General features: G+C 63.9%; 1 protein-coding gene across 5 annotated transcripts in view; it reads right to left on the bottom strand.

The window, feature by feature from the left end:
• Positions 1-1258: 1258 nt before the first annotated feature.
• Positions 1259-17584, bottom strand: part of ARID3A (AT-rich interaction domain 3A) — a 32042-nt gene continuing 15716 nt past the window's right edge. For all 5 annotated transcript variants that reach the window (XM_043586009.1, XM_043586010.1, XM_043586008.1 and 2 more), the window contains exons 4-9: positions 11771-11843; positions 8462-8645; positions 8017-8264; positions 5942-6238; positions 5133-5231; positions 1259-4685 (exon numbers count right to left, since the gene is read on the bottom strand). In XM_043586009.1, coding sequence (XP_043441944.1) covers positions 4513-4685; positions 5133-5231; positions 5942-6238; positions 8017-8264; positions 8462-8645; positions 11771-11843 — 1074 coding nt within the window. In that variant the 3' untranslated portion in view covers positions 1259-4512. The remainder of the gene's footprint in view (positions 4686-5132; positions 5232-5941; positions 6239-8016; positions 8265-8461; positions 8646-11770; positions 11844-17584) is intronic.

Below are 17584 nucleotides of genomic sequence, written 5' to 3'. Positions count from 1 at the left end.
GAGGCCAGGGGGACAGAGGCCGCGGGTTCTGGGAGGCGGGGCGGGCAGTGACGGGGCCTGCCGCCTCCCTGGTCCCCCAGGGGCCGTGTGACCTCAGGGGCTCTTCGGGCGGAGGAATGAAGGGGAGCACCGGCTGGGCCAGTTTGCAAGGAGTGTTTTCCCTTTTTAAAGGATTTTTCTTGATCTCCGGTGTGTGAGGGGGAGGGGCCCTAGAGGAAGGTGGGTGACCTGTCCTCCGACCTCTCCTGGCCCCCCAGGCCCATGGAGGCTGGGCCCAGGACGAACAGCTGACTCACTTCTAGCAGGTGCGGAAAGCCCGTGGATAAACCAGGGCACCCGCCAGCTCGGACCGGAGGGGCGGCTGGCTGTCCCCCGTTCCTGGTGCGGCCTTGGGGGGCTGACCCGGGCGGGAGGGGCCGGCCAGGGGGAGGTGGGGCGTGCCCGCTGCAGGCCTCGCTGACCTTGAGCCCGGCACAGCCTGTGTGCGGGTGTCACGAGGGCGAATGGAGCGGACGTCCCAGAAAAATCTCTCCCAGCCACAAAGCTGCGGAGCCAGTGTGGTTTGGGTTCGGAGGCAGGGCGTCCAGGGGCCCCCTTCCGTCTGTGCCTGTGCGGAGGCCCGACCCCACCCCTGGGGTCTGGTTTCTCAGGCCGCACCAACGAATCCTACAACGTGAAACCCCGAGCCAAAGCACAGAGGGCGGGAAGGCAGGTGGGGGCAGGCTGGGCCCTGCTCCAGTGGGGGTGGGGGACTCCACGCGGGCACCCCACACGCGTCCGGCCAGTCGAGCCGAGGGGCGCCCCGGGTGGCCCAGAAGCAGAGGCAGCAGAAACACAAGGCAGAGTGCTGCGAAGTTTCCAGACGGACGAGGGACTGGCAGAGAAGGCTGTACCCAGGGGGCCTAGGTTAGAAATCCCACAGTGACAGTGCCGGGGGCCAAGGAACCCTGCAGGCAGGAGAGCTAGCCTGGGGGGGGGAGGGACAGGCTGGGAGGCCCGGCCCTGCCACCGAGGTCCCCCCCCAATCCCTCAAACAGCCTTTGTACCACCAGGTCCCCAGGGACGTGCAAATGGCCACACACCCACTCTTAGAAGGGGGATGCTGAGGAATGGCTTAGCCAGGGCCCGTCCCCTGGACACAGCTGGCATTTGGGGGCGGGAGGCTCCTGGGCCCCACCCCTTGGTGCCAGGAGCTCCCCAGTGTGACAACCTCCGATGTCCCCCCCCCCCACCACGGAAAAAACCACCACAGGACGCATTTTCTGTTAAAAGTCAGAAGTGTTTTGTCTCGTTTTAATACCTCATCAGCTTTACAGGGTTACAATTGTCTTAAATATTTTTGAAGTTTAAATACAATCTGCATAATAATGTTATAAAATGTAAACTTTCAGTGTTCTTTTAAATTTCAAAATCACACACCTTTTTTTCTTTCTTTCCTTTTTTTTTTTTTTTTTGGTCTTTTATCTTTTTTTTTTTTTTTTTTTTTTTTTCCCTTTTAATACCTGAATGTTCTGCAAACACTGAAGTCTTACCAGGGCGCGACAGGCCGGGCCCGGCCAGAGGTAGAGTCGTTTTAAACCTTTTTTTTTTTTTTTTTTTGGAAGTTTTTTTCACTTTAACCTGAGTCCTGGCGCGGTACCCACGCCGTCTGACAAACCCCAGAGAAACTGAAATTTCTGTCAGGAATGAAAGGCTGAATTCATGTTTGCCAAGAAAAAACGCAGAAGCAAAGTTAAGGGGGAAAAAAGGAGACAGTGGGCAAAAGTGATACAGTGAAAATGGGTTTACAAATGCAGAGGAATGGAGACTACCGCGCCTGCCCGCCCCCAGACAGCCCAGCCCCCAGCTCGGGGGTGGGCGCATGGAAGATTCTAGAAGCAACACCTCCGGCAAGACAGCGCCAGGGAGCCCCTCCCCGCCCTGAGTCTGGGGTCCACCCGCTCTGGAACGAACAGTGCACCAGCCAGGACACAGCCGCCCCCATCCCCACCCGGGTTTGCATAAGGGGGTGCCCATCCGCACCCCAGAAAGCCTCCCCTTCCCTAAGCCCAGAGACCGCAGTGGCAGGCGCGGCTGAACGCGGGCACCTAAGGCAGAGGCAGGGGAGGGCCCCACCGGCTCGCAGGCCCACAGCCGCCCGGCTGTGGCCTGGAGGGTGGGACCCGGCCCCGAGCCCCGCCCAAGCCCCGCCCCCACCTGTCCCTACAGTCACCACTGGAACAGCGGGCCACACCCTGCGTTACATCCGGGAGGCCACACCACCCACAAGACACACGTGGACACACGGCACACGCACGAACAAAGCGGGCGCACAGGCTTTCCCGGGGGAGGGGCCCCACGGGCGGGGGTGGGGGGGAGTCGAGGGGACAGGTGCACGTCCCTGCGGAGACCCTGGGCCAGACGCAGAGGGCCAGGCCCGGGCACGGGTTTTGGCATCAAGAGTCAGACCTGAGGTAGGAAGAAAGCGCTGCAGACCCCCCCCCCCACGTGGGCCCAGGGCGCCCACGGGGCATTTCGGGGCGGGAGGAGAGAAGGGGCAGGGGCTCCCAGGTTCTCGCGTGGAGCCCGACTGTGCCCGGGGACAAGGGATCCCCCTCCCACAATGATTGTGCTGCTGCAGTGACAGACGGGAAGGGCAGAACCTTCTAGAAGGAAAAGCAGAGAGGAAACCCCACTCCTGCCACCCACTCCTGAAAGGGTGGGGTGTGGGGGTGTCAACGACCCTGAGATATCCCAAAGAAAGGGGTTGCCTTCCAAAGACACACCAAAGCCCCACATAACAGAAAACCCAGACCTGGGGGGCTCAGGACCTCCCCCTGCCCCCAGGTCTCCAAGGCTACAGGGTGATGCCTGGGTGGGGGAAGCTGGGAGGCCGCCAGGCTGGCACTGCCCCTCAGCCTCCTGAAGCTGGGCTCCTGAGCCCAAGTAGAGAGTACAGCCTCGCCCCTCGAACAGCCCAGCCACCCCCTCCCCAAACGAAAATCCCGCACCGGGTGAAAACACTACCCAACACCACCTGGTCCACGGGGACACGGGACGGCAGGGCAGCCAAGAAAGTCCCCAGACCCGCCTGGGGCAGACACTGCCGCCTCCTGAGGCCCATCACCAGCCACTGCAATAGCCCCCTCCCTCCAGCGGTGCCCCCCCCCCCCGACACCCACCTTCTAACCAGGAGGACGGGGCGTGTGGGGACCTGGTGTGGTCTCCATTCAGTTACTTTAGTTCCTGCAGGGAGGTGTGGCCCCAAGCAAAAGGGGCCAAGAGAGAAAAAGGCGACAGTTAAGAAGAGAATTGGGGGGGGGGTTCAGGATGCCGTGGCCCCAAAAACCTCGCCCTGAGCTAAGCCCGGCTCACCCCGTCCCCAGTATGGATAATCTCCCGGAGTAGCCCTTTCACTCGGGAGCCCCCAGGCCACATTCATCCCTGAGACAGGAGCCCGGGGGCTGGACAGGTGGAGGGAGCCCCCTCCCACGCCGAGGCCCTTCACCCTGCGCTTTCTACTTAAGACTTCCGGCCTCTGCAGCGCCAGCACAAAAGGCACAGCGAACAGACAGGACCACGGATGTCACGGTCGCCTCGCCGGTCACCGGTCTGAATTCACGCCCGCCCCCACCCCCCACCCCCCGTAGCACCTGAGTTCATCACCTCCCTGGCTCTGGGCCTGCCAGCTGCCCACTGCGCTACAGGAAACGCACAAGGAACCCGAATCAGTTATGGGAAAATAAAAAGGGTATTACTTTTCTTTTTTTTTTTTTTTTTTTGCATTTTCAAGTCCAGTTTCCCTGAATGAACACAAATATATAGATATATATATATATATCCTTTTCCTAAGGTTTGATTCCTCCCCCAAGAATAAAATAGATTATTTACAAAACAAAACCCCGAAACCTCTTAAAAACCCTATAGAGTTTGAGTATCACTGTTTCTTAAAAAAAAAAAAAAAAAAAAAAAAAAAAAGTTCCCAAAAAGCAACGAGAAAAAAAACTCTACTGATCGTGGCTCAGGGGTTTCATTCAACACAAGGAGCTGGGTGTGGTGTGTGATGAATGGGAAAAAAAAAAAATGCAAAAAAAAAAAAAAAACAGACAAAAATGAAAACACACAGTGCAGAGATGTATGAGGTAAACAGGATTGGCCTCCCATGGCAACTGGTCCAAACACACCCCAGACCCCAGACCCCAGTTGGTCGGTCGGTCCGGCAGGGCTGCAGGAAAGCCTAGGAGATATATGCCTCTCTCTTTTCTGATTTCCTTTGCTGTTCTCACAATTCGTGTCTCTGAATGTCCGAAACCTGAGTAATTCAAGTGTTCCTTGGTTTTCCCCTGTTTTATTAAATTTTCTTTATATATATATATGTATATATTTTTTCTTTTCTTTTTGGCGTTAGCTGTGGCTCCTTTGTGGATACCTCCCCTCCCCACCCGTATCTTCCGCCGTCCCGGCCCCTGCGTGGCCCACCTCGACCCCCCACCCAGGCAGGGGCGGAGGGGTGGCAGGTGGGGAGTGGTGCGGTTAAGGCAATGAGTTATTTGAGGTAGAAGACGTGGCAGGTGTGGACAAGCCCGCCGGCCCGGCCTGGCTGCCCGTGCTGCTGCTGCTGCTGCTGCTGGTCCCGCTGGTCCCTCCCCGGCTGCCACCACCACCGCCTTTGCTGGGAGCGGACGGTGGCTGAGCAAACAGCACTCCTAACGCGAGGACAGGAGGAGAAACACGTCACCGAGTCGAAAGGTCCTGAGCACCGACACCCCACAAAGTCACCCACGGGGGCTGTGGGGACAGGGAGGCCACAGGTCCCCCCCTTCTCCGTCCCTGGGAGTCGCCCTCTCTTAGCAGCGGAGCCGCTCTGTGTCCACGGCACCTCCTGGTGGCCCGTGGGAGCTCCCGGCTGACTACTCGGGTTGTTGAGAAGGAACTCGTCAACACCACCCGCCACAGGAAGAACGCGACAAGGGGTCTGCCTTCTGAGCAGCTGCTGTGTGCCCAGCACCGTGCTACGGATGCCGTGCGGACTACCTCGCTGCGGTCTCCTATGGGCTCCGGCCGGCCGGCCCGGGGGGTAGGGGCGACCCGGGGCTCCCGAGTCAACGGGGAGACAAGCGCCCAAGGACGGCGTGGGGCCCGGCTGGTCCTACCTGTGTACATGATCCCGTTAATCTCCACCGACATGCTAATACTGTTGCTGCCATTGGGGCTGGTCAAGTTCGCAGCCGAGTCCTGGCGGCTCTCGCAGGCTGTGGGAAGAAGAAACACGGCCATCTGCAGTCACACACGCGTCTGTGCGAGGGCCTGCTTCCGTCACCCCCGCTGGACTTCACGAGTCACCGAGCGCGGACCGGATCTGTCACCGGCACACACAGTAGGTAGTCAATAAATATTTACCGAGGAAGAAGGCATCTGCCTAAAACTGGCTTTTCTCATGATGACGGGTCTTAACGGCCACAGAGCCGTCTAGACTTGACTCGTTCCATCCCCTGCTGATGGACACACGAGTGGCTTCAAGGCTCCACTATCACAAGCAGCATCACGCCAGTGACCGCAGGGAAGCGCCCTCGGCTACGTGTGCTTCCGGGAGCGTCTGCGGCAGATCCCAGGAGAACCACTGGGTCGCAGGGCAAGAATGTTTTCTATTTTGGGAAGAGGTTGCCCAACTGTCACCTCCTTACACTCCCACCAGCGAGACCGGGTGGGCCCACGTTCCCGTATCCTGACCGACATTCGATACTATCAAACTCCAACGGGCGTCTCCTCGCTAAGGCGCAGACCCCCGAGTCGCTTTCCACGTGAACTTACTACTCGTCACCGCTGCCCGGGTCTTTTACGGGGTTAGCTTTTTTTTTTTTTTCTTATTGATTTGCAGGCACTCTTTACATATGTCGACTACGAGGCCCTTACTTTGTTACGGGCGCACGCAGCAGGGAGGGTTCGGGCGCCGGGTTGGTACCTTGGCTGTTGATGCGGATGCTCATGGGCAGCTGGGCCGTCATGGCCAAGAAGTTCTGCTGCAGGGCCCGCTGCACAAGCCGCTGCTGCTCCTCAGTCACGAGGGCCATCTTCTTCTCAGGCGGCTCCCCAGACTCCAGCTTCTCCCGGAGCTGCTCCAGGGCGGCCGCCTGGGCCGCCACGGCCGCCTGGGCCGCCGCCGCCTGCACCGCTGCCGCCTGGGCGGCCACCACAGGGTGACCCGCCAGGGAGACCGGCAGGCGGCCGGGCACCGTGATAGGGATGGCCGAGTCCTCCTCTACACGGGAGAGAAGAAGAGTCGGTGGGCAGGAGGGACCCCGCAGCGGCCCGGTGCGGCCCTCCGCCCGCGGCAGGACCGCGCATGCGCCTGGACACCTCCGCCCACGGGGTGCGCACGTCCTGCCCGCGGAAGCAGGCCAGCGCTGCCAGATCTAAGGTCAGCCTGACGCCGGGTGCCGCCGCGACGGGACCGACAGTGTCACAGTCGCATCCAGCACGGACGTGGCACAGAGACGCTGTCACAGCACTTGCTGCGGACGGCACTAGTCGGAGCAGCTGGGAAGCGCCACGTGTCTCGTCTGACGCGCTCGGCTCGAACCGCCTCGAGGGGCTGTCTCGACACTCGCGGGCCTGCCTCCACCCTCTTACGGCCGCTTCACGGGGGAGGCAGCTCGGAGGATGTGGAAATGTCAACAAAGCCACAGGGGGTGGGGGTGGGGGTGGGGGGCGCGGAGCTGGGACTCGAACCCAGAACCAGCTGCCAACCATTCACCTCCTCTGTGGTCGAAGCAAATGTCCCCATCGCGGTTTCTACCCGCTGGTCCCACCTTGACCTGCTGTCTCTTCTTTTCCCAACTCTTCTGCCCATGCCTGTCCCGGCGCTGCCTGCATGCTGGGCGCCCCCCCCCCCCCCCCCGCCCTCCACACCTCTGCCAGGGTCTTTGGCACTCTCTCCTTTGTCCCCGTCTTCTGGGCTCACTCCAACACCACCTCAGCCATCAGAAAACCCTCCTCCCTGCCGGCCAGCACCTCCCCAGCTCCCGCATGAGGCCTCACGCCCGGCGGACGTTTATACTGACTCGTGGGCATCACCGGAGCTCCCCAGGGGTAGGGGGAGGTAAACTGAGGTCCACAGAGGGCTGAGTGACGCTAGTGGGACCCCATTCGCCTAGGATCTGACCAGGCCTAAGTCGTGGGGATCACGCTGGATCCCCCGGCCACCCCAGGAGGCAGGGAGTCCCAGCCCAGGTGGCAGGTGAGAGACACGCAGGGGGCTTCGCCTGCTTGAGGCCACACTGCCACGTGTGCCGTTGGTGTTTCTGTGCTAGGAAGGATTCAGAGGCTCGCTGGGTGAGAAGGCTGTGATCGGCTGGTGGTGCCTGCCACGAATGGGGGGCTCCCTACCAGGCATTCGAAAACTGGGCCCGCTGCCTGCTGGGGGCGGGACACACCAAAGGCTCTCCTTCCACAAACCCACAAAGAAGGGATCGCTTTCCCGTTTCCCCGGCAGGAAAGCCGGGCCCAGGAGGGGCCAGTGAGCTGCCCAGACACACCCAGCACTAGATTCGGGGAAGGTTGAAGGGCCAGTGGGATGGGCCCACGCCACACCCGTGACGGTCCCTGCTGGACAGTGTTGAGAAGGTCCTGAAGCTCAAAGGGAAAAGAATTCAGCAATCAGCTAATAAGGTCTGCCGTGGGCAAGGGACCGGAAAAACTCTGGCCGTCAACACTGCTGCCCATAGGCAGCACTCAGGCGACGCTACAGTAATTAGCTACTAACACCGGCCAAGGGATTGGGAAGGAACCGGGCGCCCAGTCAGAAACGGGTGCAGCAGCCCGGACTGGGGAAGCGGTGCTCGATTAGTAATGTCTGCCGCGGGCACGGGCTGGGAAACTGTGCCCGATCCCGAACGATTAGTGATGTCTGCTTGCTCTGGGGTTGGGAGAAGGGCCCTGCTTAGTCACGCCCACTGGGGGGCGCAGTACCCAGAGAGGGTCAGAAAGCCCAGGCCGGAGCAGAATGGGGTCCGGGCCCCAGGGACGCGCGGCCCTTACCTTTCTTGATCTTGGGGGCCGGGGTGATGGAGCTGCCGTTGGTGCTGGCGGCCAGGCCCAGGGAGGGCACGGGCAGCTTGGGCGAGGACAGCATGCCGTGGGCCCCGCCCGGCGAGTAGGCGAACAGGGAGCCCCCGAAACTCTGGCGCCGGCCCTCCCGCCGGTTGCTGTCGATGGCCGCCTGCAGCTCGTTGGGGTTGCTGAGGCCGCGCTTCTCACACTCGTAGGGATACAAGTACTTCATGTACCTGCGGCAGGGGCAGGGGCAGGATGGCGCCGGGGCCCCCCCCAGGACCGCCCTCGCCAATCCCGCCACCCAGCCGAGTGAGCTCGGGGCGCACCGTCCTCAACCCGCACCCTGACGTCAGGACTGGCTCTCCGCGCCCGCCCCGGCCCCTCCCGCCCCTCCCGCCTCCCCTATGCGGGGCGCCCGGCGGGCACTCACTGGGTCCGCAGGGTGAAGGCAGCGCTGGTGATGGACGTGGGCAGGTTGAGGCCTTTGGTGATCTCCCTCCACAGCTTCTTGTTGATGACCTCCACCAGGCCGCCCTTCTCCGTCACCAGCACGTACAGCATGAACAGGTCAAGCACCTGCTTGGCCATGATGGGGATGCGGTTCACGGGCGTCCCTGCAGGCGCGGGGCAGGGAGTGCAGGTTATGGGGGGGGGGCGGGGGGGGCAGAGCCACAGGCGCAGCAGACGGCACGTGTACAGCCAACCGCCTGTCCGGAGAGGTCTCTCCTGTCGCGGGCACACGGGGGCAGGATATCCTCCGCGGGGCCTCAGCAGCTCCCCGGCCCCGCCCCCTCGAGGCCAGGAGCTCTCCAGTCATGACAACCACAGACATCCACGTGTCTCCTGGGGGTAGAATCGCCGGGGGACCCCCCCTCGAGAGAGCACAAGGAGGCCCGCGTCTCCATCAGAGGCTCACCCGGGGGCACAGAGACCCGGGACAGGCTGCGGGGCCAACCTGGGGACGTGTGTGAGAAACACGGCCCTCGTGAGTGTGGCTCCATCAACAAGCACAGTGGCCAAAACAACCCGCCTGCGTCCCCGAGGCAGGTGCCCTCCGGGTCCCGGGCTTCCCAGGGGTTTGCAGCCGCGAGGAGGCAGCACTTGGCTAATCCACCCTGCAGCTGAGAGAGCGGGGTGGCGGGCTGGTCCCCTTTTCCACCCACACTGACCCCCATAACTGCTGCCGTCCCTGTCCTCCTCACGTGCCCCTGATGCCGAAGCCCGTGGCCCAGCCTGTCTGGCACCTTCTCGGCCGAGGGTGGAGAAGCCCCCCGTTTCGACTCTCCCTGCCGCGGAAACCCTGCTCTAACATCTGGCCCCTGGCTGCTGTCCTGGTCAGCTGGGGTCGCCCGGCTCAGATCCCCTGGAGCCCAGTCTGGCACACGGCGTGGGCTCAGGAAACAACAGTGAGATGTGACCGGCCCGCGTCACAGCCTACAGGGCACGTCGCCGCACCCCAGAGATGGGCAAACGGAGGCCCCGGGCTGTGGCTCCTGGAGAAGGGCCAGCCCAGCTTCACGTGAGGGGCCAGCCGGTCCGCACTCCTGGGAGCCCGGTTCCTGGGCCCCAGAGCCAGATGCTCTGGGGTCACCTCTGCCACTTCTGTCCTTTCCAGGTTTCAAAACCCCCACTAACTGAGGACAACCCGGAGAGGGTGGAGAAAGCTGGATCTCAGACTACCCCCCCTCCCCCCCCCCCCCCGGCCGACCCTACCCAATTCCATTTTTCAGCCCGAGAGGGAGAGAGGAAAAAGCGACAAGTGTCAGGGGCTCACCCAGCCCCGGCCCACCTGGGACACCGGTTCAGGTTCTGCACTGAGAAAGAACAGAAAGAATCACACAAAAGATCCTCTGGGGACCCCGCGCCCTGGCTCTGCACGGGGCCTGGACGGATGTTTACAGAAGGAGCAGGTGGAGAGCAGAGAGGCACCGGGGGAGGACAGGGGCAGTGGGGGCAGCAGGGAGATAAGGAGGGTGGGGAGGTCTTCAAGGAAACGGCAGGAGGGTGGGGCGCAGCCAGGACCCTTCCCGCACTCCCAGCCCCCAGAGAATTCTCAGAGCCTTCTCCTTTGTGACGTGAAAAAAAGTTACTTTCTCTGTGTCTGGAGCGAAGGAGGGCTTGTGGGATGCAGGGCATGGTGTCCGGGGCCCAGTGGGGAGGGGTCTAACGCACTCTCAGCCCCAAAGCCTGCCAGTTACAGAAGGGGAGGGCCCAAGAAGATGGCAAGGGAAAGGGGCACTTGGGGCTGGGTTCTGAGGGTTGCAGAGGAGTTTGTCGCTCCCTGCCCTCCAGGGGAGCTCGGCGAGGATGGCAGAGCTGGACGCCGACCCTCACGGTCGCGTGTGGCCCCCGCCTCACCCATACCCAAGGGCGGCTCACGGTACTTCCCGACCTCCAGGACACCAGGCCCAGTCTCGGGCGGGATGAGTGGGCTCTGGGCCCGGGAGCTCGGGGCCCCACGGCAGGGTGGTGGGGGCGGGGGGCTCCGGCAGGTGTGGACGGGTCGATAAAGCGAGTGGGGGAGGATCTCTCTGACCACACGGTGGGCAGCGGGCCCTGGATGTGACTGGTCCCAGTGATAACAAGGAGGGGGCCCCCACCCCAGGACCGGGTCTGGATTCCCCCAGCCCCGGCACGGGAGGGGTTAATGCGAAGGCCGCAGCCCCCTGCCCTTCCCTTCCGGCTGGGCGGCTGGGCCTGTGTTTACAGAGGCTGTTCGAGAGGGAGGGGCGCAAAGAGGCCCTGGACAAAGCCAGCGGCGGCCAGCCCCTGCGGCGGCCCCAGGAGGACCCTGCAGCACCCCAGCTGGGCCCGCCCCTTCCTGCCTCAGGGCTCGGAGGATGCATCCCCTCCCCGGCCTCAGTTTCCTTCCCTGAACGGCCCACGAGGCGGGCTGTCTAGCAGGCAGAGGAATGAGCTCCACTGTGCAGCGGGTGCCCTCAGGGCCCCCGGCCGGCCAGGCCTCTCGCCCTGTGGCAGCTCAGAGCCGAGGCCGAGGCCACGCGTGGGGGTGCGGGGGACCCCCTGGGGTCTGGGTCTCAGCTTCCCCACCGGGACGTCCACCCAGACCGGTCCCTGCCCCTTGGGCCTTTGCTCCCGGTCATCTTCCTGTTCTCCAGGCCTCGGTCACCAGGCATTTCCCGGCCGGGCTGTGTTCGGCATCCACTACACCCCAGACCCAGGGGGTGGGACGGGCTGCAGAGGCGGGGGCTTGGCCTGGTAAGCTGTTGGCACTTCATAAATGCAGCCCTGTGCTCAGCATGTGGGGGGTGCCGCCACACACTGGCAAATGTTCCTGGCCCGTCTTACAGACGGGGGAACTGAGCCCCCCCCCCCGCCCCGCCCCCGTAGGCACAGGGGAGGGGCCAGGACTGGCCTTGCACCAGCAGCCACGGAACACCAGTGTCAAGACCACGAAGGCCGGGAAGCCAACCCGAGGAACTTCTATCCTATTGTCCCGGGGCCCAGCTGCCCTCCTGGCCGTCCACTTCTGCTCCCCGGAGGCCGGCTCTGCTGCAGGGGACCCTGGGGGCGGTGGCCGGGGGTCCCTGGGAGCCAGGACTCCATCACACCACGGGTCTCGGCAGCAAAAAAAGGCCTGACCTGACGGTTCTGGGTTGGGGACCAGACACCTCCTACCCAAGGACCTACCCCTTAGACGCTCCCACCTGTGCCTCCCCCATCAGACCCGACTGCCAAGCAGGCGCCAGCCCCCAGGACCCCCGTGGGCGAGCCTCACCTCGCTTCTGCATGAAGCTGAACAAGTCGTCCAGGAACTCCTTCCTCTTGGGGTCCCCGTCCAGTTCGTAGAGCTGTGGGGTCAGGGAGGGGAAGGGTCAGCCGGTGTCAGCGCTTGGGCACGGGCGCCACATCCCCTCTGAGGGGTGGCCGGCAGAGGCAGGTCCGAGGTCCTGAGGCCCCACGGAGCCTAAAGAGCCCGGCCCCAGTTTCAGATGACGACAGGTACCCGCGTGTGTCTCCCACGGCGGTTGGCCGCCCCCAAGCCACATGCTGGGCCCCTTAGAACAAAGGTTGAGTCTCCTGCAGCCCTGAAGGGCAGCGCCCAGACCCAGGGGTCTCCTGAGGCGGGTCCCTCCTGCTGGCCCGCTCCTGGAGCCCCAGGTGTCCCTCCAGCACCTCCACGGGCTCCTCCGTGCACCTGTCGGAACCCTGCTTCTTTGAGGACACCCCCCACTGGATTGGGCCCCCTCGTCTCCCCCTTAACTAACGACACCTGCAAAGACCCTGCTCCCCACAGGAGCTCGTTTTCGGGCCGGGAGCTGGGTCGACATGTCATTTGGGGGACACCATTCGTCCCAGACAGACAACGCCGGTGCAGACAGCCAGCACGCAGAGGCCACATCCTGGTGCTGCCCCCCGAGAGACGGCTCTGTTTTGTACATGAGGAAATTGAGGCCCAGAGGCAGGCGAGAACCCAGAGCCTGGGAATGTCAGGGCCCTTCGGCCCAGACTCTGCCCTGGGCTCTCCAGTCATTGGGTGAGGGGCTCGGGGTCCCCGGCTGCATTGACCACCTGCTCCCAGGGGCCGGCAGCAGAGGTGACTGGAGAGTGGAGTTGGAGGGGGGCGGCGGCAAAGAGCAACCTTCACGTTAAGCCCTGGGGAATGGACCCAGAGGGATCAGGCCTGTGGGGGGCCTTGAAACCACCAATCAGCCCCGGCTGGGACAGTCCATCATTAGGGCCCAAGAACACGCCAACGCCCAGCGCCTGCCGCCTGCCACATCCCCGGGGGCTTGGGAGGCAGGGTCTCCGGGGCTGGCCGCCCCTCAGCCTCCCCCCCGCTCTCTGGGGTTTGGTTCCCCCATCGGTGGAACAGAGACAACAATGCGGGGCCTCCGGGCACAGGCCGGGGTGGTCCAGGCTGAGTCTTTGTCTCTGCCCTGCCCCAGCCAGGCTGGCCAGCTACATTCCTGTGCTGATTTATGGTGGTCAGGGAGGCCCCACGCCTCCCCCTGCCTGAGGGTGTGTGGCCTGCAGGTGGACCTCGGCCATCCTCCCCTGCCCCGTCCCCGCCTCTCCCGCCCACACACCCTGCCACGCACACCCCCCTCCCGGGACCTCACACCCACTCTCCTCCCTGACCCTTCCTGCACCACGCCCCGTGGGACTACACGCCGGTCGGGTCTCCTGTCGGCCCGCTCGTGTGGGATGTGGGGGCCTCGTGCGGTTTGTCACTAGTGTCTAGGTGGGGTCAGGCACACGGCAGTCGGTGAATAAATGGTCGTTCGGTGATCCCTGACTTGCCTCAGTGTGGGCCAGCCTGGGCAGAGGGGCATCACCACGTTTTGGAGTCTCGCTGGAGACAGCAGGTGTCCCCAGGTTCACCTCCACCCGAACCCCCACCTGTGCGATCTTATCTGGAAATGGGGTCGTGGAGGATGTGGTCAGTTAAGCTGAGGTCGTACTCGGGAGAGGGTGGCCCTAATCCCACAACACGTGTCCTTCTAGGAGAAGAGACACAGCCACAGAGAAGGCCGTGTGAGGACGAGGCCACAAGTGAGGGACGCCAGGGGCCACCGGCCACACCAGAGGCGGCAAGAGGCAGGAAAGACCCTCCTTGGAGCCGCGGGGGAGCATGGCCCTGCCCCACCTGGATCTCGGACATCTGGCTCCAGAATTCGGGAAAACAAATTCCTGCTGTTTTCAGTCTCACAGTCTGTGGTCATTGCTACGGCCGCGCACACAGGCCCCTCCTGATAGGCGGCAACATCTGTGAGATCCTGACCTGGGGCGGGGGCGGGGTGGTGGTGGTGTCCACCCTGCCTGAACCTCCCTGGACCCGGTCCCGAGAGACCTCAGTGCCCCTCCTGCCTCAGTCCTCCCATTCGCGAGGACGGCTCACCATAAACACGACAGCTTCACCTGGAGCTCCAGGAACCGTCGTGACCCCTGTATCCCAGGCGGGGAAACTGAGGCTCAGGATGGAGACCAGCTCCCCCGAGACCTGGCAGCTGGCTAGGTGGGGGAGCTGTTAGCCCCCAGGCCAAATGGTGGGTGGACAGGCCTGTGGCAGGGCCCAGTCAGACCCCGTGGGGCCAGGGTATTGTTCGAGGCCGTAAAGGGGGATGTGCAGGGCCCCTGGCTGCCGGGGGGAGGCCGCTTTAATGGCTGTTGCTGTGGGCAGCTGACAACAAAGGCAGGCAGTAAAGGCCACCCCAGCTTTATGGGGCTCAGGCCCCAAGTTCCGCTCCCCTGCTGCCCCGGCCAGGCCGGAGGGACGGGGGCATGGGGGGCGGTGTCCGGGCCCCACTGCTGGCTGGCACACCCACCGCCTGTCCTCACGAGGCTCCAGCTCACACCGCGGGGACACAACACACCCCACGCTCGGCCCAGGCCTCTGCCTCGCTTGAGGTGGGCCGGGGGGCACTGAAACCAGTCACCTGCCACGGCCGCAAACCCAGGCTGGACACCCGCGATGCCACGGGAGCCCCTCCCTCGGGCCGAGGGCTGAGACAGACGACCTGCCCCGGTCTCGGCTCTCACCCTGGCCCCGCCTGACCTAGTGGCACCAGCCACTCCCCAAAGGCCCTGCAGCCCACGAGGGCCCCGGAGACCCCCCCCGCCCCCCCCCACTTCCTCCAGCTTCCAAACCAGTCCCACGTCCGCGCCTTTGCCCCAGCAGCGCCTCCCGCCTGGACCGCCCCTGCTGGCTTCTCGAGTCCCGCTCTCTCCTCAAACCGGCCCCCCCCGGGGCCCCCGCCCCCGGGGTCACGGCTGCTGCCCCGTCTCCGTGGCACATGCTCTGCTCCCACTGGAATATGTTTACTGACCGTGGGCGACTTTCTCGTTTACTGACGCTCTTCCCCTGCCCTCCCACTGCCCGAGCCACGTGGATTTACACGCGGGGCTGGCCACAGGCCCGTGTGCCCCAGGAGAAGGTCACATAGACCCTGTCTGCTTCGTCCCCAATGTCTACAACCGGGTACCAGGCGGCTGCTTAACACACGGGCCTTGATTTCTCAGTGTGCCATGGGATGGGGCCGCTAACCCTTTTCCAGATCTGTTATGTGCCCCACAAGGCTCATGCTGTGGGCGAGTGACATCCTACGCCGGGCAGACGGGCACCTGGGGCCCCAGCTTTCCGCCAGGGGAAGGGGCAGCCATGCCCCTCCCTGGGCCCCAGCCGGCCGCGTCAGGGGGGTACACCCAGCCCCCCACGGGCCCCCTGCCTGTCTCTCGGCTGTGGCGGAGGGTGATGGAGCCCGGGGGACCCCTTGTTGCCAAGTGGTCTTTCCCACCCCAGCCCCACCCACTTCACAGAAAAGGAAACTGAGGCACGGAGCGGGTAGGGCCGAGCCTCCCTGGTCACCCCATGCAGCAGCCAGAGCCCGGCAGTCTGAGCATGAGCTCCCGTCCCATCCCGTGTCCCCCACCCGAGACCTGGCTGCGCACACTGGCCGCCCCTCCTGCCCTCACCCCTTCCCGAGTGCTCTCACTGAGGGGCAGCCGTGTGGGAGGCCCAGGTAGTGGCAAAAACAAGGTAAGCGCTCCCCACCCCCAAGCGCAGGATGGGCAAACAGGAAATTCTTGTTTGTGGTTAAGGAGCATTGTCTGTGCTAGGAGACTCCTTGTTGGTCAGCGGGCCATACCGCTGACCAGGTCAAGTTGTGTATCTAGGAGCTGGGGGGGGGGCCTTCAGCTGCCCTGCAGAGGCCAGGGAGCTCACCCTCGGCGGGGGACCCCTCCCCACCCCACCCCCCGCCCTTGGCCACCAAGCCCGCAAAGCGAGGGGCCTGGCCTGGGGACGTGCTTGTGCGGGGAGGGCACCACCAGGACCCAGCACACAAGCGGCCCCCTCCCCGGGCATGACGCTCCGACAAGATCACATCCCCAGGAGGCCCCACCTGGGCAACCCCGAGCCGGTTCCCAGCCCACCACGGGGGCGGGGGGGGGGGGGGGCGGCGTCCAGCCCAAGGCCGAGGGGCCCAGGCTGTAAAGCAACGGCCTGCAGGGCCCCTGGGAGGACCTTTGCCCCTTTAACGGTGTCTGCTCAGGCCCCCTCCTGCCACCCAGGCGGCTCCAAAGTCCGCAGGGCTCCACCTGAGGAGGAGGCTGCTGGGCCCGCAGGGAGACCTGGGGGGGGGGGGGGGGGAGGCCGCCGCTGTCCTTACAGGGCAGAGAGAGGAACCAAAATTAGGAAACATCAAGAAAGCCCAGTGCCTGCCGTTCCGGGGCCCGTGAGCCCCAAGCCACCAAGGAAGGGAAGGCAGAGCAATGCCAAGGACAGGAAGCCTGTTAGAAAGGCTTGCTGTTGCAGTGCCCAACACGGCTTACAGGACACCAGGAGTGTGTCCTCCTCCATGGCCCGGAACCAGGGTCGGTGGGTGGCAGCATCGCAGGCAGGGCCGGGGGGCCCAGGACGCCAAGTGCGTAACCTCACCTACTTGTCTCTAAACCTGGAAAAAAAGGATCCACGGGAGTGGGATCCACATCACCCAGAATTCACCATCTCAAAGTATTTCGGCGGCATCGAGTGTGTTCACGGAGTTACGCAACCACCATCTCTATGTAATTCCAGAACATTCCATCTTCCCAAACCCAACCCGGTCAGCCAGGCCCCGCCCCCACGAGCCCCCTTCCCGCCTGCGGACGCGCCTGCTGGAGGCGAGTGGCGTTCCCACGAGTGTGGGTGGACGCGCTGCTCGTCCGTTACCCGCCGGTGGGCGCAGGGCTGTCCTTACGGGCCTGCTGCTGACACACGTCGGTATACCCTCGCCTGTCTTTACGTCCTCAGGGTTTGGGAGAAGGGCTTATTCACCGTAACTCCTGAAGGCAAAGTGAAACAGCAGAGAAGGAGGCAACAGTTTTTTATCCCCCGCACCCCCCCACCCCGGAGACTGACCAGGACAGTAAACCAGATGCAGGCTCCCAGGGGCAGAGGGTCCAGGGACCTTTCATCTCTACAGACAGATGCCATCGGGTCTCCTCTGCTCTAAAGCCGACCATGGCTCCCTATCGCTGTCAGGATAAAGCCCAGGCTTCCTGCTTTCCAGGCCCAGCAGCTGCTCCCCGAGGCACCTCTGCCCCGCCACACCGGCCCCTCTGCAGTATAACGCCAGGTCCAGCTGGAGCCCTCCTCCCACCGAAGCCTCTGCTCCCGCGGCCGGGTCTGACCCCCAGGCCGGGGCAGCACGGCCAGTGAGGCTCCGCACCCCCACCGCCCCAGCGTCTGTCACCGGGCATATGACTGTGCTCGTTCGGCGGAGGGCTCCCCCCACACCCAGACGAGAGCCCCCAAGGGCAGGTCTGGGGGCTGCGGGTGCTGGGCTCGGCGCCCGCTAATGAAGGAAGGAAGGAGGCTCACTGAGGCTCTCGGCCCTGGGCCCCCTCCCATCCCCCGCACAAAGCCTCTCCCCACCGACCGAGATGACTCAGCACGTCCAGCCTTGTCGCCGGGCCCCAGGTGGGCCGGGAACAGAGTCCCTGGGGGCCGCCCCAGCCTCCCCCATTCACAGAAACAGCCGCAGGTGCTGGGGCCGGGCAGGCAGGGCGGCAACCACTGGGCCTCCCCACCCCTCCTCCAGGCCACTGT

Source organism: Prionailurus bengalensis, chromosome A2 (assembly GCF_016509475.1).
Source record: "Prionailurus bengalensis isolate Pbe53 chromosome A2, Fcat_Pben_1.1_paternal_pri, whole genome shotgun sequence".
Taxonomy (NCBI): domain Eukaryota; kingdom Metazoa; phylum Chordata; class Mammalia; order Carnivora; family Felidae; genus Prionailurus; species Prionailurus bengalensis.
The sequence above is the reverse complement of the archived record's forward strand: the minus strand, read 5'-3'. Positions and strand labels throughout refer to the sequence as shown.